The 19,979-nt window shown below is 27.8% G+C and overlaps 2 protein-coding genes across 2 annotated transcripts; one reads left to right on the top strand and one right to left on the bottom strand.

Annotated features, from left to right (window-relative positions):
• Positions 1–71: 71 nt before the first annotated feature.
• Positions 72–2,808, bottom strand: LOC145954447 (anthocyanidin reductase ((2S)-flavan-3-ol-forming)). The gene is made up of 5 exons (XM_083068644.1): positions 2,600–2,808; positions 1,647–1,813; positions 1,321–1,521; positions 470–629; positions 72–346 (listed from the first exon to the last, which is right to left on the bottom strand). The coding sequence occupies exons 1-5, from the start codon at positions 2,724–2,726 to the stop codon at positions 87–89; spliced, it is 915 nt and encodes a 304-aa protein (XP_082924770.1). The 5' UTR covers positions 2,727–2,808; the 3' UTR covers positions 72–86.
• A 7,405-nt stretch (positions 2,809–10,213) lies between these two features.
• Positions 10,214–13,625, top strand: LOC109817877 (anthocyanidin reductase ((2S)-flavan-3-ol-forming)). Its single transcript, XM_020383226.3, has 6 exons — positions 10,214–10,433; positions 11,407–11,573; positions 11,674–11,874; positions 12,335–12,494; positions 12,576–12,789; positions 13,485–13,625. The coding sequence occupies exons 1-6, from the start codon at positions 10,307–10,309 to the stop codon at positions 13,492–13,494; spliced, it is 879 nt and encodes a 292-aa protein (XP_020238815.1). The 5' UTR covers positions 10,214–10,306; the 3' UTR covers positions 13,495–13,625.
• The last annotated feature ends 6,354 nt before the right edge of the window (positions 13,626–19,979 follow it).

Raw genomic sequence — 19,979 nt, 5'->3', positions numbered from 1 at the left:
ATTTTGAACTGTCAAACGTGATAAAAATGTGTGGTTAAATTTATCTTAATTTTGAATTGAAACATGTGCAGTGAGAGGAAGTGATTTTAGGAATACATAAAAAAGATCCTTTGTATGCTTTCTCCTAGTTGAATCCTTGTAGAATTCCTTTTATCGGCTTTTGCTTTTCTCTTTCTCAATAGCTCAGGAACACTGGTGTTGTGAGCACAGACAATGTAACGGCCAGAAGCTGATTCTTTCTCTGCCACAAATATATGTGCTCGGCAAATATCCTCCACATGAGTGATGGATATTGAACCTGACAGTAACTGCATGCCTTTCATAGCGTTTATGAGGAAATCATTGCCTGCAAGGTATAAATAAAGGTGCCATTGAAACATACATGGGTCATTCACTATGATGCTTTAAAAATTCAAGTACTTGACACGTCTAGAAAGTGCTTAAACCAGTAGATTTTGCAGATTTGAACCTGTTATGAGGGAGGTGGCCAGGCCAACACTTGATGGGATGTTAGGAGTGAGAGAAGGACCAGTTGTGAGAGTAGGTATCACAGTGATGAGATCAATGTGGTTTTCTTCAGCAAACTTCCATGCTTCCTTCTCTGCTAGTGTTTTGGAGACAGGATACCCCTGCATGTTTGGATGAACACTTTACTTCATAGTCTATCCAATTAGTACTAATCTTTTCTAACTACAAATAGCAATGAGGCAAGGCAGTGTGAAGAGTCATCCCTCATCTCCATCCCCATAAGCGTGTTTAGATTCATGTTGGATCATTCTAAATCACGTTAAAATACCAGTTAACGTGATTGTAGATAAATATTCACACATTTGGTCCCATGTTGAAGAATTGATTCCGAGTCTAAAATTGATTATGGGTCTGTTTGGGTAAACATTCTCAGAAGTACTTCTAAGAGAGAAAAATGAAAAGAAAAAAAAAAGTTTCTTCATAAGCTAAAATTAGCCTAAACTTAGGTTAATTTGTAGAAGTTTTTTCCAATTAGTTTCTTTAAAGTCTTATTTTTAATTTATGTATAATCTAGTTTTAGTTTATGGAGAAACTTTTTTCAATTTTACTTCCTATTTTTTTCTCTTAGAGGTACTTTTGGAGAATTTATCCAAACAACCTCTATGAGTTTAAGCAAATTTAGGTAAATTTTGCTTTGTGTAAGAGCTTTTATATTGAGCTGGTCTTAAGAGTAAAATCATCCAAACATAAATCACTTATTTTCAAAATTAATTTTAACCAAAATCAATTTCATTCAAAATCAATTTTGCAAACTCTAACCCAAACACACACTAAATAAGGTTAGACTTTTACCCAAGTGGGTGGCTTTGCATTTGTCAAGAACTCAACATCAGTCCAGTTGCTTTCATCCATAACCAGATCAGTCCCCTTGAGTTCGTTTATGGTTACTGCAGCTGCAGAAGACGTTAAGATAACTCGTTTAACTCCTTTTCCTCGCGCACATGCTTTCAACACATTCAATACTCCTGAGATTGCAGGCTTGATCATGTCATTCTGAATAGTAATTGCAAAAGAATTTCCTCATTAGTTTCTCTCTTTTCAACACATATGTATGTGTAAGAGCATTCAATTTGGTTGTTAAGTTTATAATGCAGTTTCTAGTTCAGTGTCCAATCTACCTCAGGATCTTCAGATGCAAAGTTGACAGGTGTAGCAAGCTGGAAGACAAGTTCACAGCCTGCTATCGGGGCATCGAAATCATTTTCAGCTGTTAATTCTGCTCCAAATATTTTCAATTCGCCCAAACTTTGCAGTGCCAAAAGGTGAGATATCTTCTTAGAATTATCTGCACAAACACCAACATAAGAACTTCTGTTCATAATAAAACTACATTTGGACTCTCATTCTTCCACACAATTTCAGAAGGGTAATCGGCTTATTACTTCTTGTCATAGTCTACCAACTAGTCTTTTTTTTTTTTTTTTTTTTTTTTTTTTTTTTTTTTTTTGTATCATGGTATTGGGAAGAATATCTCTGGCTTTGCTGGAAATAGTCTCCGTTAGGGACTAGTACTTCTTGTCATAGTCTACCAACTATATTAAGATTATCTCTTCTAATATCATCTTTTTATTAGATCTAAGATTCGAATTTAAGTCCTTGAGACAAGACTAACTACAACACCTGTCGGACCAACTAGTCTTAAAAGTACCTTTTCGTAGCTTTTGTTTTCAGTTTTTATTAGTACAAAAACAAAAGGCTATGAAAGAACTTTAGACAATAACAAGAGCAAGGAAGAATACCTAACAAATTGTACCTTTAAATTGCATAAATAAAATTATTAAGGTCAAGTATAGTTTTCAAAATGTTACCATTTTTTCTCCTCTTTTTATCACTCATGTCGCTTTCTAATCACAGTAGAGAGAAATACACATGTTCAGGATGGTCTTATCAGACAAATGAGTCTCAGCTACTAAGAATTAAAATAGGTGTGAAGAAGATTTAATTCTATTTTCTCCAACTTAAATTTTCTTTTCCACCCTCGAAACAAGCATTATATATATATAAGTTTTTGCCCTTAAAATATTTTCTTGACAAAATAAAACAATTTTACTTCATAGGGAGAGGAAGAGACCTGGGTCTCTAACAGTGGTATTGACAGCATAACCCTTTTGAAGCAACTGCTTGACCAACAAAGAAGCCATAAATCCACTGCCACCGATCACACATGCTTTCTTTCCGATTGGCTTGATGCTTGCCATGTTCTCTCTTTCACACACTTCAAACTTGAAAGAATGAAACTTACTCTTAGGACAGTTTTTTGGTCCTCCCTGAGTACAAAAGCTCCTTAAATAACTTTAGTGTTTCAGTTACTTAATACAAAAAGCTGTTTCTTCAAAATTAAAGCTGACTCAACATCGACAAGTCTCCGGGGACATAACTTTCATCTTTTGTTAATATGTCTAGTTATTACTAATATTTTCTTCACAATCAAACATGCAAAACTGAACTGAAAATCTTAAACTCATCTACCATCATCTATCTAACGTTCAATCGTATAGCAGAAGCACGTACGAATATAGCAAAATAAATTTGGTTAATCTTATCTTATAAATAATTTATAATAATAAATGTAATTATATATAATTATGCATATTGTTAATATTAACTTATTAAGTATTAAAATAACATTAATTATTATTAGACAATTCGATAATTTTGTGACACTGTTATCGCTGTAAGATAAAAATTAACCACTCTTAAACATTGTAATAATCCATATTATTATTAACTATACATTGATAATCATATTTATTTATCCTTAACCAATTGTGAGTTAAAGTAAATTTTAAGTTAAATGATATTTTTAGTCATTTATATTATTTTAAAGATTTATTGTGATGATTTATTTTTTAAATTGGGTCAATTTGAATTTTCTGAAATAATTGTTATTTTTAATTATGTGATATGGTTTTAATTTTAATTTTCCAACTTTTAATTGTGTTTAATTTTTGTTTTTAAACGATAAATCTTATAATCTGGTTCAAACCAATATTGATCTTATTCATGTTGTAATTTTTTTTTAGAGAATTTCAATCAAAATAAAAATGACACAAAGTCAATCCAAACCGATGAGGGATTATCCTAATCCTAAGATTTAATTTATGTAAAAGAAAAGGACTTTTCTTATTTATATTTTTATTTGCACTATTATGTATATACTTGTTCTATTGTGGTGTAAAGAAGACAAAGACGATGGTCACTCTCCCTCATATTCTATACCTCCCTGATGATTTGGTCACAGAAATCTATTTGAAATTGCCGGTGAAATTACTATTGTGTTTCAAGTGAGTATTATGCAAGTGCATTTGATGCAAGTCTTATTAATATATATTTATGCATACTATCAAGATTGAACTTCAACTTTTATTGGAAAACAACACCAATCGTACCTAAAAAGCTATACCTAAGTTTTGTCCCGAGTATTATAGTACTCTTACTCGTCTTAAAGTAAACTTTTATCCTTGTTATGGTGATTTTTAACGTCTCATTAAGAGTATTTTTTCCCTTCAAATATTGATACAATCTATATTTTTATTTAGCAATAGGGCATATCATTTTTATCACAATTTCTCAAAATTATAGGTCTATATAATTAAGTTGGAAATATATGTATTTAGTTGTCAATATATATATATATATATGTGTGTGTGTGTGTTTTATATTTGATTCATAATGTTTTACTTATATTAAACTAGTCATGCTATAATTTTGTAACCGTTCTACACATGGGATGATTAATTATAAAAAACAAAATTCAGTTCAAATTTCTTTTTTACATGGCACACCTAGTGTCTTAAGATTGATAAATAATGACTAATTTGTACTCGTGGAGTGTGACTTCTGCTGGCGAAACATTATTTTGACGAAGACGAGAATCAACCTTGGGAGCACCTGGTCGACCCTCTATTCCAAGGCAGACCTAACAATCTTTGGACCAAGAGACTTAGTTTAGTTCAAGTTAGTTTGTTATGAACATATAACTTTTTTTTTATATAGAAAATGTAGTTATTTTTTCTACAAAAATAAAGTTAATCGTTATTTATTATTAAAAAATCAATATTTTGGAGATTTAGGTTAGAAATAACCTATTAGGATCTTTAAAGTGAATTTATCGGAGAATAAAATGAGTTTATACCCATCATTTAATTTAATTACTTAATCAGTTCAGATTAATTTATATTCAATTTTTTTTCAAAAAGAATATTCACAGAATATTTATGCTTCAAAGTCAATAATATGTAAAAAAATACTTTTTAAAGAATTTTGATCCTCTACATTTTTTTAAGCATTTAACCTAATAGATGTTTATTTTATATAACTACTAGTGGGGATAGATGTTTGTTTCTATGTATATTTTATTTAAATAAAAAATAAAATCTAAATAAAAAAGGAGAATGGGCTTAGTTTAATACATACATTGCAACACTTACGAGAATAATATAAAGAGAGTTGACTTGATTTAAATTTTTGAGTTTACACATTAATAGTGATTTTATTTAAAGGAGAGTTATGGTTATTGAAAGAGAAAATGTAGGAATCAATACAATTAAGGACATTGATAAATAAAAGAAAATTACAATTATTAAGGGATAAATATGTCATAAGAAAAGTGGAAAAGAGGTACGCTACATGTTTTAAATTTTTTTAAAATAAAATATATAAAAAGAAGGTAATTGATTGAGTAATTGTTGGTGGTTATTCAAAGAGGGTGAGAGGTTATAACGTGAAGGGCTAAAAAAGTTTTGATTTTCTAGTTTTTTTTATTCTTAGCAATCAAGTTGTAGAATATCTAATAAAAAATGAAAATCAAAACGGTTTACTAGGAAAATATTTCCTTTATATAAAGTATAGAAGATAATTTACAATAAATAAATACTTTTGAATACTTAAATTATTTTATAATTAAAATTTATAATAATTTTTAGGGGTCACGAATTCATATCAATTCCAAAAACTAATGAATAATCCAAAAAAAAAAAATCGGATTGGTTTGGATTAGTTTGAAAAAATGCATATACAATAAATTTGAATAAGATTACGGATTTTGATACTGAAAATTCTGTCTAATCCAATTGGACAATTGTTATATATTATTCTTTATATTTTTATAAGGATTTAAAATTATCCATAATAAAATAGAGTTTGGACTAAAAGGTTAGTCAAACTTTTCATAATAAAACCTTAAACCCTAAAAAAATACTTCGTGTTTCCATGTATTTTATTTATTAAAAAAATTATAAAGATAATTAAAGTTAAATATGTGTGAGTGATGAACAATTAGCATGTGTGACAATTTTGAAAAATTAAATTTCATAGAAGTGGAGAAAAAAGAATAAAAATTAAGTAAATAAAGTATGGGAGAGAAAAAGTGTTTAAAATTTAAGGAAAAAATCGTCAATTAAATGTGTACATTTATTAATAGTGAGCTTAAATATGATTTTAGTCTTTACAAAATGAAGAACTTTGATTTTGGTTCTTGTAAAACTTTTTCTTTGTTTTCATCCCTCTAAATTTTAGAACTATTATTTTTAAATCCTATTATTATGTAATTATTTTTAATTACTTATTTATTATTAAAAGGTTAAGTCATTATTGTAGGTCTCATCTATAATTATTAATAATATCATGTTAGTATGTAACACTTTTAAAAAATTTATAAGTTCTTAAAATAAATATCTTTTATCTACCTTAAAATTATTATTAGAGGCAAAAAATAGTGATTTTATATTTTAGAGGAATGAAAATAAAATAAAAATTACAGTAATCAAAATCAAAATTTACTCATTTCACAAGATTTTAAAATATTTTATAAGGATCTAAAATAATATTTACAACTTTTATAAAAAAAATTACAGCATCAAAATCAAAACTCATTCATTTTATTAGACTAAGTATATTTAAGTCTTAATAGTATATATTATAACACTATAATCAACGGTTCATAGACCTACATATATTTCTATAATTTTATACTTTTATTCTCCCTCAATTTGTTAGGGTTAGAGACTTAGAGTAATTAAGTGTATGCATGTTATAACTATTCACAATGTATAAGAATGAATATAATAATGTTAATAATTTTAATTTTCCAACTTTTAATCTAAAAAAAAAATAAAAATGACACAAAGTCAATCTAAACCGATCAGGATTATCCTAATCCTAAGATATAATTTATCTAAAAGAAAAATATTTTTCTTATTTATATTTTTATTTGTACTATTATGTATATACTCGTTCTATTGTGGTGTAAAGAAGACAAAGACGATGATCACTCTCCCTCATATTCTATACCTCCCTGATGATTTGGTCACATAAATCTTGTTGAAATTGCCGGTGCAATCACTATTGTGTTTCAAGTGCGTATGTAAATCATGGTTTTCTCTCATTTCTCATCCTAAATTCGCCAAATCTCATTTTGAGGTAGCTGCTGCACCCACCCACCGACTTCTTCCTAGATATGTTGAGTGTTCTAAAGTTAATTCCATCAACTTAGATTCATTACTTCACGATCATTCACCGGACACAGTCTTTAATGTTCCAATTTCGACACGAGCTTCCAAATGCAGATGCTTGGTAAGCATTGTGAGTTCTTGTAGAGGATTTGTACTCTTAAGCAACATGTGTCGTGACTGTTTTTATCTTAATGTATGGAATCCATCAACTGGTCTCCATAAACGAATCAATAATGTGCCAATGTCGATGCTAGATGCACATCTATTTGGTATTGGATATGACTCATCAAGTGATGACTACGTGGTAGTGATCATAACGTTGTCACGAGGAAGTGAAAGGTTGTGCACCGAGGTTCATTGTTTTACCCTTAAGACCAATTCATGGAACTGCATTGAGAGCACTGTTTTGTATGATTATGTTGGGTGTCCACTTGAACAAGGCTCGTTCTTGAATGGGGCTCTTCATTGGGTGGTTAATAAATCTTATGATGATGTTTGGGTTATTATTGCTTTTGATGTGATGGAAAAGAGATTATCAGAGATTCCACTGCCACGTGATTTAGCTAGATCAAAATCAATATATCATGTAAAAATAATGGGAGAATGTCTTTGTTTGTACTCAGTAAGGAGTGAACCATGGATAATGAAAGAATACAAAGTGCATTCATCTTGGACCAAGTTATTTATTCTGCGTTCTAATTATTATCCTCATTCTGGTTTTTTCAACCAGCATGTGGATATTGTTCGCTTTGGACGCAGTCCTCACGGTATTTATTCTGGTTCTAATTATTATCCTCATTCTGGTTTTTTCAACCAGCATGTGGATATTGTTTTTTCAACCAGCATGTGGATATTGTCCGCTTTGGACGCAGTCCTCACGGTTTTGCTTCTGGCAATGGCACGCATGCCACCCCAAAACGCGTCCACACAAGGAAGGTATCCACACCCATATATATGGCATGTTTCGTTCTCCTTCCTAACCGATGTGGGACTTCACACCGGGTGGAAGACTTTTGAGACTTGATAACAAAGGAGAGCTTCACGCGCATGGAAACAACGAGATAAACAGATTTAGTTTACTGTACTCTATCATGTATAGAGAGAGTTTGTTATCACTTTCGGCTCATTTTGAGAAAAGTGTTTAGTTTGTTTACTTCGTCAACCATGGTTATTTAATTTGGTTTGTTTTATGCTTTTTAGTCTTTGTTTTACTCAGAAATAGGGAAGATAAATTTAATCACCATTTCTCAAAACTATACTTCCATATAATTTAGTAGGATATGCACGTAATTTAGTCTTCAATATATATCTGCAGCATATCTCATTCATATGATAATGTTTAACTTAGTCACGCTATAATTTTGTAATCGTTCTACGCATGGGGAGATTAATTATAGAGAACAAAATTCAAATTGGGTTACTTTTTAATTTTATTTTAAATTTATAATAAATATTTTTTTTTAAATCAGATTTAGTTTAACAGCTTTAAGTTTCGTTACGTTTTGACCGATAGTTCTTTGGACTTAACAAGTTTGTTTTCTTCGAAGTTTTGTAGTTGCCACTCAATTGTTTTTTTACAAGTTTTACTGTTGCCACACAATGTTTTTATAACAGATTTTAGGATGTGTATTCATGATTTTAAAAATTGGACCGGTCATTAAACTAGTTAGGGTATTAGGTTAGTGGGTCAAAGGTTGAAGCGGTAGATCATTAATTAAATTATATGATTCAGTTTTTATTAATTTTTCTAAAAATATATTCATGTTAAATATATTTTATACTTATAAATTTCAATAAATTCATATCCTATCTTAAATTTCAATTTTTATCTTATTTAAAATTATCTTTATTTTTATTTTGTATAAAAAATACTTTAAAAAAATTATTTTAAATTTTTTTTTTGTTGAATTGGTTCGACCTACCGGTTTACTAGTTGAACCGAAAAACTGACCGGTTCACTCTAATTTAAAACGGGTCGAATGCATAACTGATCCAACTCAAGATTCAGACCAGCTGGACCACCGGTTACCGGTTCGACCAGCCGGTTTGATCCGATTTTTTAAACATTGTGTGTACTATATATCGTAAAATAGGAAAATTATTAAATACCAAAGCAAATAAAACGAATGACAAAATAAAAGTGTGGGAAGATAACAACATTTTTTTTTTAATTGTGAAGGATATAGATAAAAATAATAATTTTACAGAAGGTAAAAATTATAAGAAAAATATAATTCTCTAGTTTTTCATATATTTTATTTTTAAATTTGAGACTCTTAAATTATATTTTATTATTCTACTTTACCAAATTACCAACAGATTGGGAATAAAAAACTCCTTAACTGACTTTTAAAATAACACTGAAAAAAATGAATTCTACAAAAAAAAAAAAAAAAAACTTTTGTTTTTAAGTGGAAGTTTACTAAAATGTAGAAGAAAGAAGTTAGTAGGTAGTTAAAGAGTTAGATGCAAGCATGTGGCATGGAGAGTTAAAGAAGAGAGTTTGAAGGGTAGGTGAGACGCCCAAGTGGACTGTTTTAAAACACAAAATAGCTAAGATAACTCTTGACATAATAAATGTATATATTCTACAAAATGAAACTCTCAATTTTTTTATTTTCTACATTGTATGTGTTTTTCATTTATGAGATTTGATTACCAATTATATATTTAATTTTTTATGATATCTAAGATAACTCTTGACATAATAAATGTATATATTATGGTATTGTGGAAATTTTAATTTTAATTTAATGATATTTATTATTTTTTAAATTTGTATTTATTAATTTCTTTTATATTTTATAATATTGATATACATATATTTTATTAGTCGATGACATGAAAGTATATTTTATATCGATAAATATGCATAAATTAAATATTTATTATATATAATTAAAAAATTTAATAAATTATATATAAATAAATATTATATCTAGTATATAAATTATATTTAAAATTTATATAAATAAATATTTTTAAATATATAAGTTATATTTTAATTTTTTATAAATAATTGATATTATAATATAATATTATTTTTATTTATTAATAATTTATTTTAAAAAAATTTAAAATTAATTTATAAATAATTATAATAAATAAAAATTAAATTAGATAAGAATTTAAAAAAAATTGTTAAAGAAAAGTGATAATTAGATTTAAGATTAAAAAAGAAAATGAAACCAAATATTCTATAAATCCAATCCGTGCCTATCCTAATGCTGGGTTTAAAATATTTATAGGGGAGAGTGTGTTGTGTTGAATTCTAATTCCACAATCATTCCATTTAAGGCTTTGAAGTGAGTGTTTAAACATTAAACATGGCCAATATGAAGCATATCGGAAAGAAAGCATGTGTGATCGGTGGCAGTGGATTTATGGCTTCTTTGTTGATCAAGCAGTTGCTTCAAAAGGGTTATGCTGTTAATACCACTGTTAGAGACCCATGTACCTCTCTCTCTCTCTCTTACTCTTCTATGTTGCTCATCATTTCTAAACTCTGCTCTAAGTCATGGAGCCTGATTTCTTGTTAATATTAAAATAATATTTAAACAGTTAGAAGCTTCGACTTGTCTATCACAAATTAATATTTAGTTGTGAGTAAATTCACTGACTCATTCCTGAAAAAAAAAAAATCTCTTTAACCAAATGATCTCTTATAGAAACTTATTACTTATTTTGGGGTTGTTTTTTAAACTTTTTCTTGTAGTTAACTTCAGAAAACGCAACAATGTCCTGTGTGAACTGAAAACGCAGTAAACCACTGCATCTTCAATGTACAGTACACGTGGAAGTTAGATGTTGTCTACGTGTACAAGATGCAATGAATAGTGTGTTGTGTTGTGTTGTGTCTTTCTTTTTTAATTTTATTTTTTTATGTGTTAAACTGTTAATGCACTATTGTACTGCCTTTTTTAAATATATTTTTTAAACGTGTTAAGGCACCACCATGCTGTGTTTTCCTTTTTACCTACTAAACACAGCACAGCATAATGACTTTTGTGGAGATGATATTAAATGGGCACATTATATGGTTAATCTTTCATCCTCTATGACTATGACCAATAAACTGCAGAATAATTTGTTCGTAGTTATGAAAGGAAATAAATTAATAAATAAGAAGTGGAAAAGCAGAGAAATTCCTATTAACAAATGAAATCTGTCCTGGTTGTTGGTTGGTAGTTCACCACAAACACGTATGGTTTCATGCCATCAATGTTATTAAATATGTTTTTAATTTTATGTAAATAAGATAACATTTAGTTCTAGTTTCTCAAAAATAAATTGTCTCATTTTAGCCCTCATTTATAAAATTCTGTTACTTGTGGTCCTTAATTCCTGGAGTTGCATTGAAGAGTAATAGAGGATAGAGTCCAAATAAGATTTTTCTGTGAACTAAAAATTTATGTATTTACTGCAGGTAACCCCCAAAAAATATTTCACCTAGTGGCACTGGAAAGTTTGGGCAATCTAAAAATATTTGGAGCAGATTTAACAGTGGAAGAAGATTTTGATGCCCCTTTATCAGGCTGTGAACTTGTATTCCAATTTGCTACACCTGTCAACTTTTCTTCTGAAGACCCTGAGGTAGACTGAACCCTGAAATGAAATTGCATTCTAAATTTTACATGTGTGTGTGAATTGATAATAAACTAATCAAAAAATGCTTCTGCAAACTACTATTCAGAATGACATGATCAAGCCAGCAATCAGAGGCGTGTTGAATGTGTTGAAAGCATGTGCTCGAGCAAAAGAAGTGAAACGAGTCATCTTAACATCTTCAACAGCTGCGGTAACTATTAACCAACTCAATGGGACAGGTCTTGTTATGGATGAAAGCAATTGGACTGATGTTGGGTACTTGAACACTGCAAAGCCACATAGTTGGGTAAATAACCAAACCTTGATCACAACTTAAGATGGGTTTGTGCAATGACACTTCACAAATCCCTGTCTCATTCAGAGCCTGTTTGAATACATACTTAAGAGTTAGGAGAGCTTTTGAAAATTTCTTTACTAAAAATAAAGAACTTTTTCTAAATAAAAAGTCTTATGAAACTTTACTAAACTTGTATCCCAACAGACTTTCAATGTCATTCCCAATTGAAAAGGATTATGCCCTTGTTTGTTTACTAGTTAAATGATTTTGTTTTGTAAAATTTGATTATCTCTAAGTACATTTGAAAATTGTTTGTACTTGAGCACATTCCAAAATTGTTTGATTGAGAAATTGGTTGTGTAATGTGAATATAAAACATTTTTTTAAAACAAAAAAGTAAGAAGGGAATCACACAGACCATATCTCATTATATAGATTATGAAAGTAAAATTCATGTATATATGTGTAGGGATATCCTGCATCCAAAGCACAAGCAGAGAAGGCTGCATGGAAATTTGCTGAAGAAAATAACATTGATCTCATCACTGTGATACCTACTCTCACAACTGGCCCTTCTATCACTCAAGACATCCCAACCAGTGTTGGCTTGGCCACATCCCTTATAACAGGTTCAAAAACTACCACATCCACTACACCAATTGACTCACGAATGTTTTAACTTTTAATGCCATTTTGTTGACATCTTGCAGGGAATGATTTCTTCTTAAAGGCTTTGAGAGGTATGCAATTGCTGTCAGGTTCAATATCCATCACTCATGTGGAGGATATTTGCCGAGCACATATATTTGTGGCAGAGAAAGAATCAGCTTCTGGACGTTACATTGTTTGTGCTCACAATACTAGTGTTCCTGAGCTTGCAAAGTTTCTTAGCAAAAGATACCCTCAGTATAAAATTCAAACCGAGTAAGCTTCTAACCTCACATTTGGTGTGAATAAGGACATTTAATCTCTCTAATTTTAAAGATACGAAATTTTGATCCTTCAATCAAATTGATCCTACTGGTCTCAATTATGATATACTCTCCCCTCTTTCAAATATTAAGTATAAAAATTTGTGTGCATGTCGGTCTTATATGTAAACTAATTCAACTAATTTAGCTTTATTTAATGTATCATTTTTAAAGTATTATTCATTTAATTAAGATTTTATTTTTGGTGACATTTTCTTTATTCTTGATATAAAGTTTGAATGAAGGGTAATTTAGAAGAAAAAATATTTTACAAATGAAATTGCTACAATTAAATAACAGTAATTAACATGGATTAAATTTATTTTTGTTTATATTTGAGTCTGCTAGGAGTAGAAGCTCATGAGTTGTATGTTAAAACTTGGCAGACAATATCTAATTTGCAGGAGAAATTATCTTCAATATTTGTGTTAGTTTTAACCAATAAGGTTACCCCCTTAATTAAAGTACTGGTGCCAGACTAGAGAAATTTTATTATGCAGAACAATTTCATTAACATGAATTTATTAGGAATATGCATTGTATTGATTTGGCTTGAAAGGACTTCATGTTGCACTTTTATTTGATGGTATAGAAACATATATGTTTTCTATTGTACTGAAGTCAAGCACCACCACTATGTAATTGTAGGTTAATTTGATGATATCCCCTACAAGGCAAAGTTAGTCATCTCTTCTGAGAAGCTCATCAAAGAAGGGTTCAGTTTTAAGTACGGAATTGAAGAAATTTTTGACCAAAGTGTGGAGTACTTAAGGAGTAAGGGGGCCCTCAAGAACTAAATTTTGATGTTCTTGCAGACTCTCCCATTGTTATGTAATAGCAATCTACTATCAGGTTGAGTACAAATTAGGCGAATAACTTCAAAATAAGGGTATGAAATGTTATTTGATCATAGATCCTCCTCTTGTCAATGTCGAGAAATTAGAAATAGTGGAGAAATTTTGTTAGTTAAATGAATAATTGAACTACATGTTTCTTTCGCACCTAAGGTAGAATGAAAATAAAATATTTAATATTTTACGAGAACTAAATCATGACCGGATACGATATACATCATGTTTCAATAGCAAAATTATTCTTTCATAAAAATCATATATAATAATGATTTACTTGTAACGACGATAATAATAATAATAAATAATAATGGAGATGTTTATATTTTGTAATGATGATAGTGATAAAAATGGTGGTAATGATAAGAGTGAATAAGTAGTAACATTAAATCTTTAGAAGAATTTTTGTTATTAATAGTAATCGTATCTAACTTAAATAAAATTATTTCCCACAAAAGATATTTGTAGTCTCTTAAAAAAAATAGATGAACTTATTTTTTTACACTCCTTTTTAATTTAAAGTTTAATATGTAATTATTTATTAAAGTTTAGTTTAAGTTTAATACATCATTTGGTTCATAAACTTTTTAAGATTCTTAATTAGATCCCTAAAATAAAAATTGTAACTATTCTTAATATTCACTTATTTTAACAATCATGTTAGATTATTATTTTGTGCTATCCAAAAATATTTTGTAAAATTTTATATTATAAACAAATTTTTAACCTCAATGACTATATTACAAAAAAAATGTACAAAGATGAAAGACTTAATTAAAAAAAATAGTTTAGGGAGTTAATTAATACTTTACAAAACAATTTAAGGACCAATTGATAAGGGTGTTCATGAGTTGGTTTGGTTTAGATTTTGGATAAATTAAAGTCTAAACCAATCAATTTTATTTGTTTTGGTTTAGATTGGATTTACCAAAAAATAATTGTGATTCAAATCAAACTAAATCAATCAACAATGGATTGATTAGCTTCAAATTATTTGTTTTTCTAGAGAAAAAAATGGTAGATATTAATTTTTTAAAAAATATAAGCAATAGATTATTTTATCCCAAAATTTAAATAAAAATATATTATTAAAAGATTGTAAATAACAATCAAATATAAATAATAAAAAATTAATGTAGAAAATATGAAATTAAAGTAATCAAACATAACCTAATATTTGAGATGAATGTATTCGAACATTTAAAATTAAGAAAGTCCCTTAAACATAACTAAATTATCTAAGTTACAATTATTATCTAAGTAGTCTTTATGCATTATAATATAATCATTATGTATTGTTAATGAAATTAAAATATTATTAAATAATATTAAAATAATAATTTTAATTGATTCGATTCTTGAATCATATTTGTAAAATGCAAATATGTAATCCAAACTAATTAAGATTTAATTGATTTGAATCTGATTTGATCTAATCAAGAAAAAAAAATCAAACCAACTTTTTGATTTGGTTTGAGTCATCAATTTTAAAAGATTGTTTGAACAATCAAATACCACTACCAAGTGACGTATTAAACTTTTAGTATATTTTAACAAGTGACTCGTGACATTATAAATAATTAAAAGTTTATTTTAATACAAATTAAAAGGATTTTTGAAAAAATCACCAGGGGTTAATCTAGTGGTTAGGTGGGGAGAGGTTGGGGTAGTTAAAAGTATAAAGACCTAGATTTAGTTCTGATTACGACCATCTTTCTAATCTTTCATATTTTTAACAAAAAAAAGAATTTTTTTGAAAACTTGTCGATTGAAAATAAAAAGCTTATTTCTACGGGGAATCTTTCAAAAATATTTCTAAGTGTGTATAAAAAAACTCTAACTTTAAATATTTATTATTGAAATTTTATAATGTGTACCTGAATTAAAAAATTTGGATGAAGTTTCTAAGCTTCGAAGCCTACAATAAAGATGTTCAAAACTTCTTTTCATCTCATAAATTCCTAAAATCTTTAGTAAGATGTTTAAAATTAATTGCAAGTAATGCACGCAAATAAAGAAATAAAAGTCCATAATTATTGACCATTGGTAAGATGTTTATCAATTGTTAATTTCTTATAAATTTTGAGTCTTTATTTATTATACTTTATTTTTCTCTTACAAATGTGACTTTACCTTTATTTAATATTTTTATTATATTTTAAAGAAATTCTCAGATTATTAATTGTATTCTTATTTTCCGAGGATATAAATTATTTTCATATGTTACGATTTTGTATTCTTAAATCTCAAATTTACTTACTTTAAAGTTTTGACTTTTATATTGGTAAAAAAAATTACTTTTATATTAAAATTTATTTTCCATCACAAATTTTAACTATCTATATTTTTCTTTTTGAATTTATTCTTTTTTCCTTTATCTAAGTTACTTATAATTTTTTTACTTTAAATTAAAATATCCATACAAGATTCTCACTAGTTTTGTGTTAAAGAGGATTACATTCTTATTTCTAAGAGTTTTAATATAGTTATTCAAAATAATGATAGGAATATTTTTCTGTAATATTTCTTTATTCATCATATTTACGATGACGACACTAAAATCCAAATTTACACCGCATATTGCTCTAATAATCCTGGATTTATTAACAGGTAGTTCTTTTTTTTCTATTTATATATTCACAACCAATGCATCACAGCTTGATAAATTAAGTTTGGAAGATATTAAATAATATAATTAAAATCAACTTTTATATATTAAATATGAATGATTATTTTGTATGAAAATGTTTTTAACTATTATTCTTGAATGGGAATGTTTTGAGATATTCTTTTAATTTATCTAATTTAATTTTTAATTTATCATATTAACTTTTATATATTAAATATAAATAATTATTTTATACAAGAGGAAGATGAGAGAATTTGAAAAGATTCTCTTAACTTTTTATCTAATTTTATTTTATATTTATTTATGAATTAAATTTTAATATTTTTAAAATAAATTATTAATAGATAAAAATAATTGTGTTACAATATAATTTATTTATTTTAAATCTAAAACATAAATTATATATTTTAAAAAAATTATTTATACAAACTTTAAACATAATGTGGATATATATATATATATAATGTTTATTTGTACATATAATTTATTATAAATTTTATTATATATAACAAATATTTAAACCGTACGTGAAACGCACGTACTACTGGTATTTATTAAAAGATACTGATATTAAAAATAAAAAATAAAAACTGAGAAGTATATAATTAAACGACCATTCCTTAGTTAGGTGTGTAAGTTAATTTATCTCATTGAAAGGTCTTGTACAGTTCTACTCTTTTGGCAAGAAAATAAGAAAAAGAAAAAAGCACCTTTCAAGAAAATCTTGGAATTTATGTGCATTTCAATTCAATATCTTTAGGCCCCATGTATATTTTTTTGGAAGTGAAGGACAGTGATGCCACACTGACGCAACTGTTTATCATTTCAGAGAATAACTGTCCCATATATAATTTATTTAAGGCTAAAAATCTAATTTAGTTCTTTATTTTAATTTAGTCTTATTTTAATTTTTTGTCTCAATTTAGTTCTTAATAAATTAAATTATTGCAATGTTAGACTTCTGTATAAATTATTTAAACAGAGTTAACTATTATTCACGTGGATGCATAGGTGAATGCCAAATTTTTCAATGCATCTGGAAACAGAATAGGCCTTTCTGGTTCAGAATGTCAAACACGGTTGTGAATCGTGCAAGGAAAAAGACCCAAGGTACAAAGCATTCCAAACACTGAATTTGGTAATATTGTCAATGGGGATTGATAACTTCAATTGTTAAACATTTGGGCTATACAATGTATCATTAAGGACAATGCAGTGTATCACTAAGGACAATATAGCAAGTTTTATTTCATTATTAGTCAAACTGGAGTGAACCACTTACTACCAAATTGGCACTATACCGTCAAGGATGAAACGACATGGTGTTTCCCTTTGAAGTCATTGACCGATGTACCCCAACAACAACAACCTGTTGTTGAGGAGGTACAACCTAAAGTAAAGACGATACACAGGACAAACATTTCACCACACAACCACATGTACAGGTAGATAATGCTGATATCCTATTAGTCATTCAGTGTTATATGGTGGATAAGATGTATTATTGACACCTTTAGTATTATTCAGATGATTTCTCTTCTTAGTAATTTCTTTGAATAACTTTTTTAGTATATGTTATGTTATGTTATGAATTTTTGTTTTCAGTTTCTAAACCATATTTCTGTCTTTGAATTTATGATATTTTATGAATTTTTATTTTATTTTTGAATCACATTGCGACATTTTGTTGAAAGTTGGTTGGCATTTTGGAACGGTCCCTTCTAAAATCAAAACGGCCCATTCTAAAACCAGAACGGCCTCGTTCTGGATTCAGAACAGCCCATTCTACTGCACTCGTGGTGTGTTAATTTTGCAAATGGAACGGCCTGTTCCAAATTCAAAATTAACACACAACATGTGCAACCAGAACGGGGCGTTCTGATTTCAGAACGAATCGTTCCGGTTCCAGATGCATTAAAGAAATTTGGCATCTATCTATGCATCTACGTGGCATCCACGAGGCCAACAGTCAACTCGGTTTAAATAATTTGGGCGAAAATCTGACATTGCAACAATTTAATTTATTAGGGACTAAATTGAGACAAAAAATTAAAGTGAGACTAAATTAAAACAAACAATTATAACAAGGGACTAAATTAGGTTTTTAGCCTTTATTTAACTATAATTGAAAATTGAAAATTGAAATACAAATAACACATGGTTTGTCGATTGTTATTTAAGTTTTTTATTTCGGTGTATTTTTTTTTTGTGTGGCCGTTTGTCATTTAAGTTTATGCACGTTTTGTATCCGAAAATGCATGTAATATTTATGTGAATTTGACTATATGAATTAGACTAGGTGCATGTCTAGATTAGTTGTGAATTTTTGTTTAATAACCAATTACATTTTCAATTGATTTTCTTTAAAAGCCAATTTTAATAAAATCAATTTGATGTTTTACTACGGTAAATAAGTAATGATTTTAAAATTTGATGTAGCTGTCTGGATTGTATAAAAACATCATTTTATGCAATAAACTAATAAAAAGGGTATGAAATAATTTATTTAGATTAAATATTTTTAAAATTATCAACAAGTTGTTGGTTAAAATGAAACTAGACACTAGACCTCTTATGTAATGTAGATTAAGAAATGGATAAATATTTTGCACGTTGACAATTTTTTTCTTCTTAAAACTGATAATTGAGGTGAGAAAATTGTTAGAATTGTCCAATAATCAGACCTGCTGATTATAATATAAAAAATGTTCATGAGTGAATTTAAAGATAAAAAGGCCAATGTTATAAAAAAATTATATTTTATTTAGATGACAAATACTTTAAAAAGATATAAAATGTAATGAACAGTTCTTTCCATAAATTTTTTGTTAAATTCCCATAAATTATTCAAGACATTTTTGGTTCATTTGAGATTTATTTTTCTCATGATTTTCACCCTATTTATAATTTTTTTCATTTTTAAATAAGTTGTGTTTAATGGTTAATGATACAATTTTCACATCTTGAATCATTAAAATAAACTCAAAACCATATCACATAATTAAAAATAACAATTATTTCAGAAAATTCAAATTGACCCAATTTAAAAAATAAATCATCACAATAAATCTTTAAAATAATATAAACGACTAAAAATATCATTTAACTTAAAATTTACTTTAACTCACAATTGGTTAAGGATAAATAAATATGATTATCAATGTATAGTTAATAATAATAGGGATTGTTACAATGTTTAAGAGCGGTTAATTTTTATCTTACAGCGATAACAGTCACAAAATTATCGAATTGTCTAATAATAATTAATGTTATTTTAATACTTAATAAGTTAATATTAACAATATGCATAATTATATATAATTACATTTGTTATTATAAATTATTTATAAGATAAGATTAACCAAATTTATTTTGCTATATTCGTACGTGCTTCTGCTATACGATTGAACGTTAGATAGATGATGGTAGATGAGTTTAAGTTTTTCAGTTCAGTTTTGCATGTTTGATTGTGAAGAAAATATTAGTAATAACCAGACATATTAATAAAAGGTGAAAGTTATTTTTTGTCCCCGGAGACTTGTCGATGTTGAGTCGTTGGTAGCAACACACCACCAAACTCTATCACGTGTTCACCTTTAATTTTGAAGAAACAGCTTTTTGTATTAAGTAACTGAAACACTAAAGTTATTTAAGGAGCTTTTG

The sequence above is a fragment of the Cajanus cajan genome, chromosome 2 (genome assembly GCF_000230855.2).
Source record: "Cajanus cajan strain Asha chromosome 2, NIPB_CcT2T_4, whole genome shotgun sequence".
NCBI classification, from domain to species: domain Eukaryota; kingdom Viridiplantae; phylum Streptophyta; class Magnoliopsida; order Fabales; family Fabaceae; genus Cajanus; species Cajanus cajan.
Note: the sequence above shows the minus strand (reverse complement) of the source record. Positions and strands in the feature narration are given on the sequence as shown.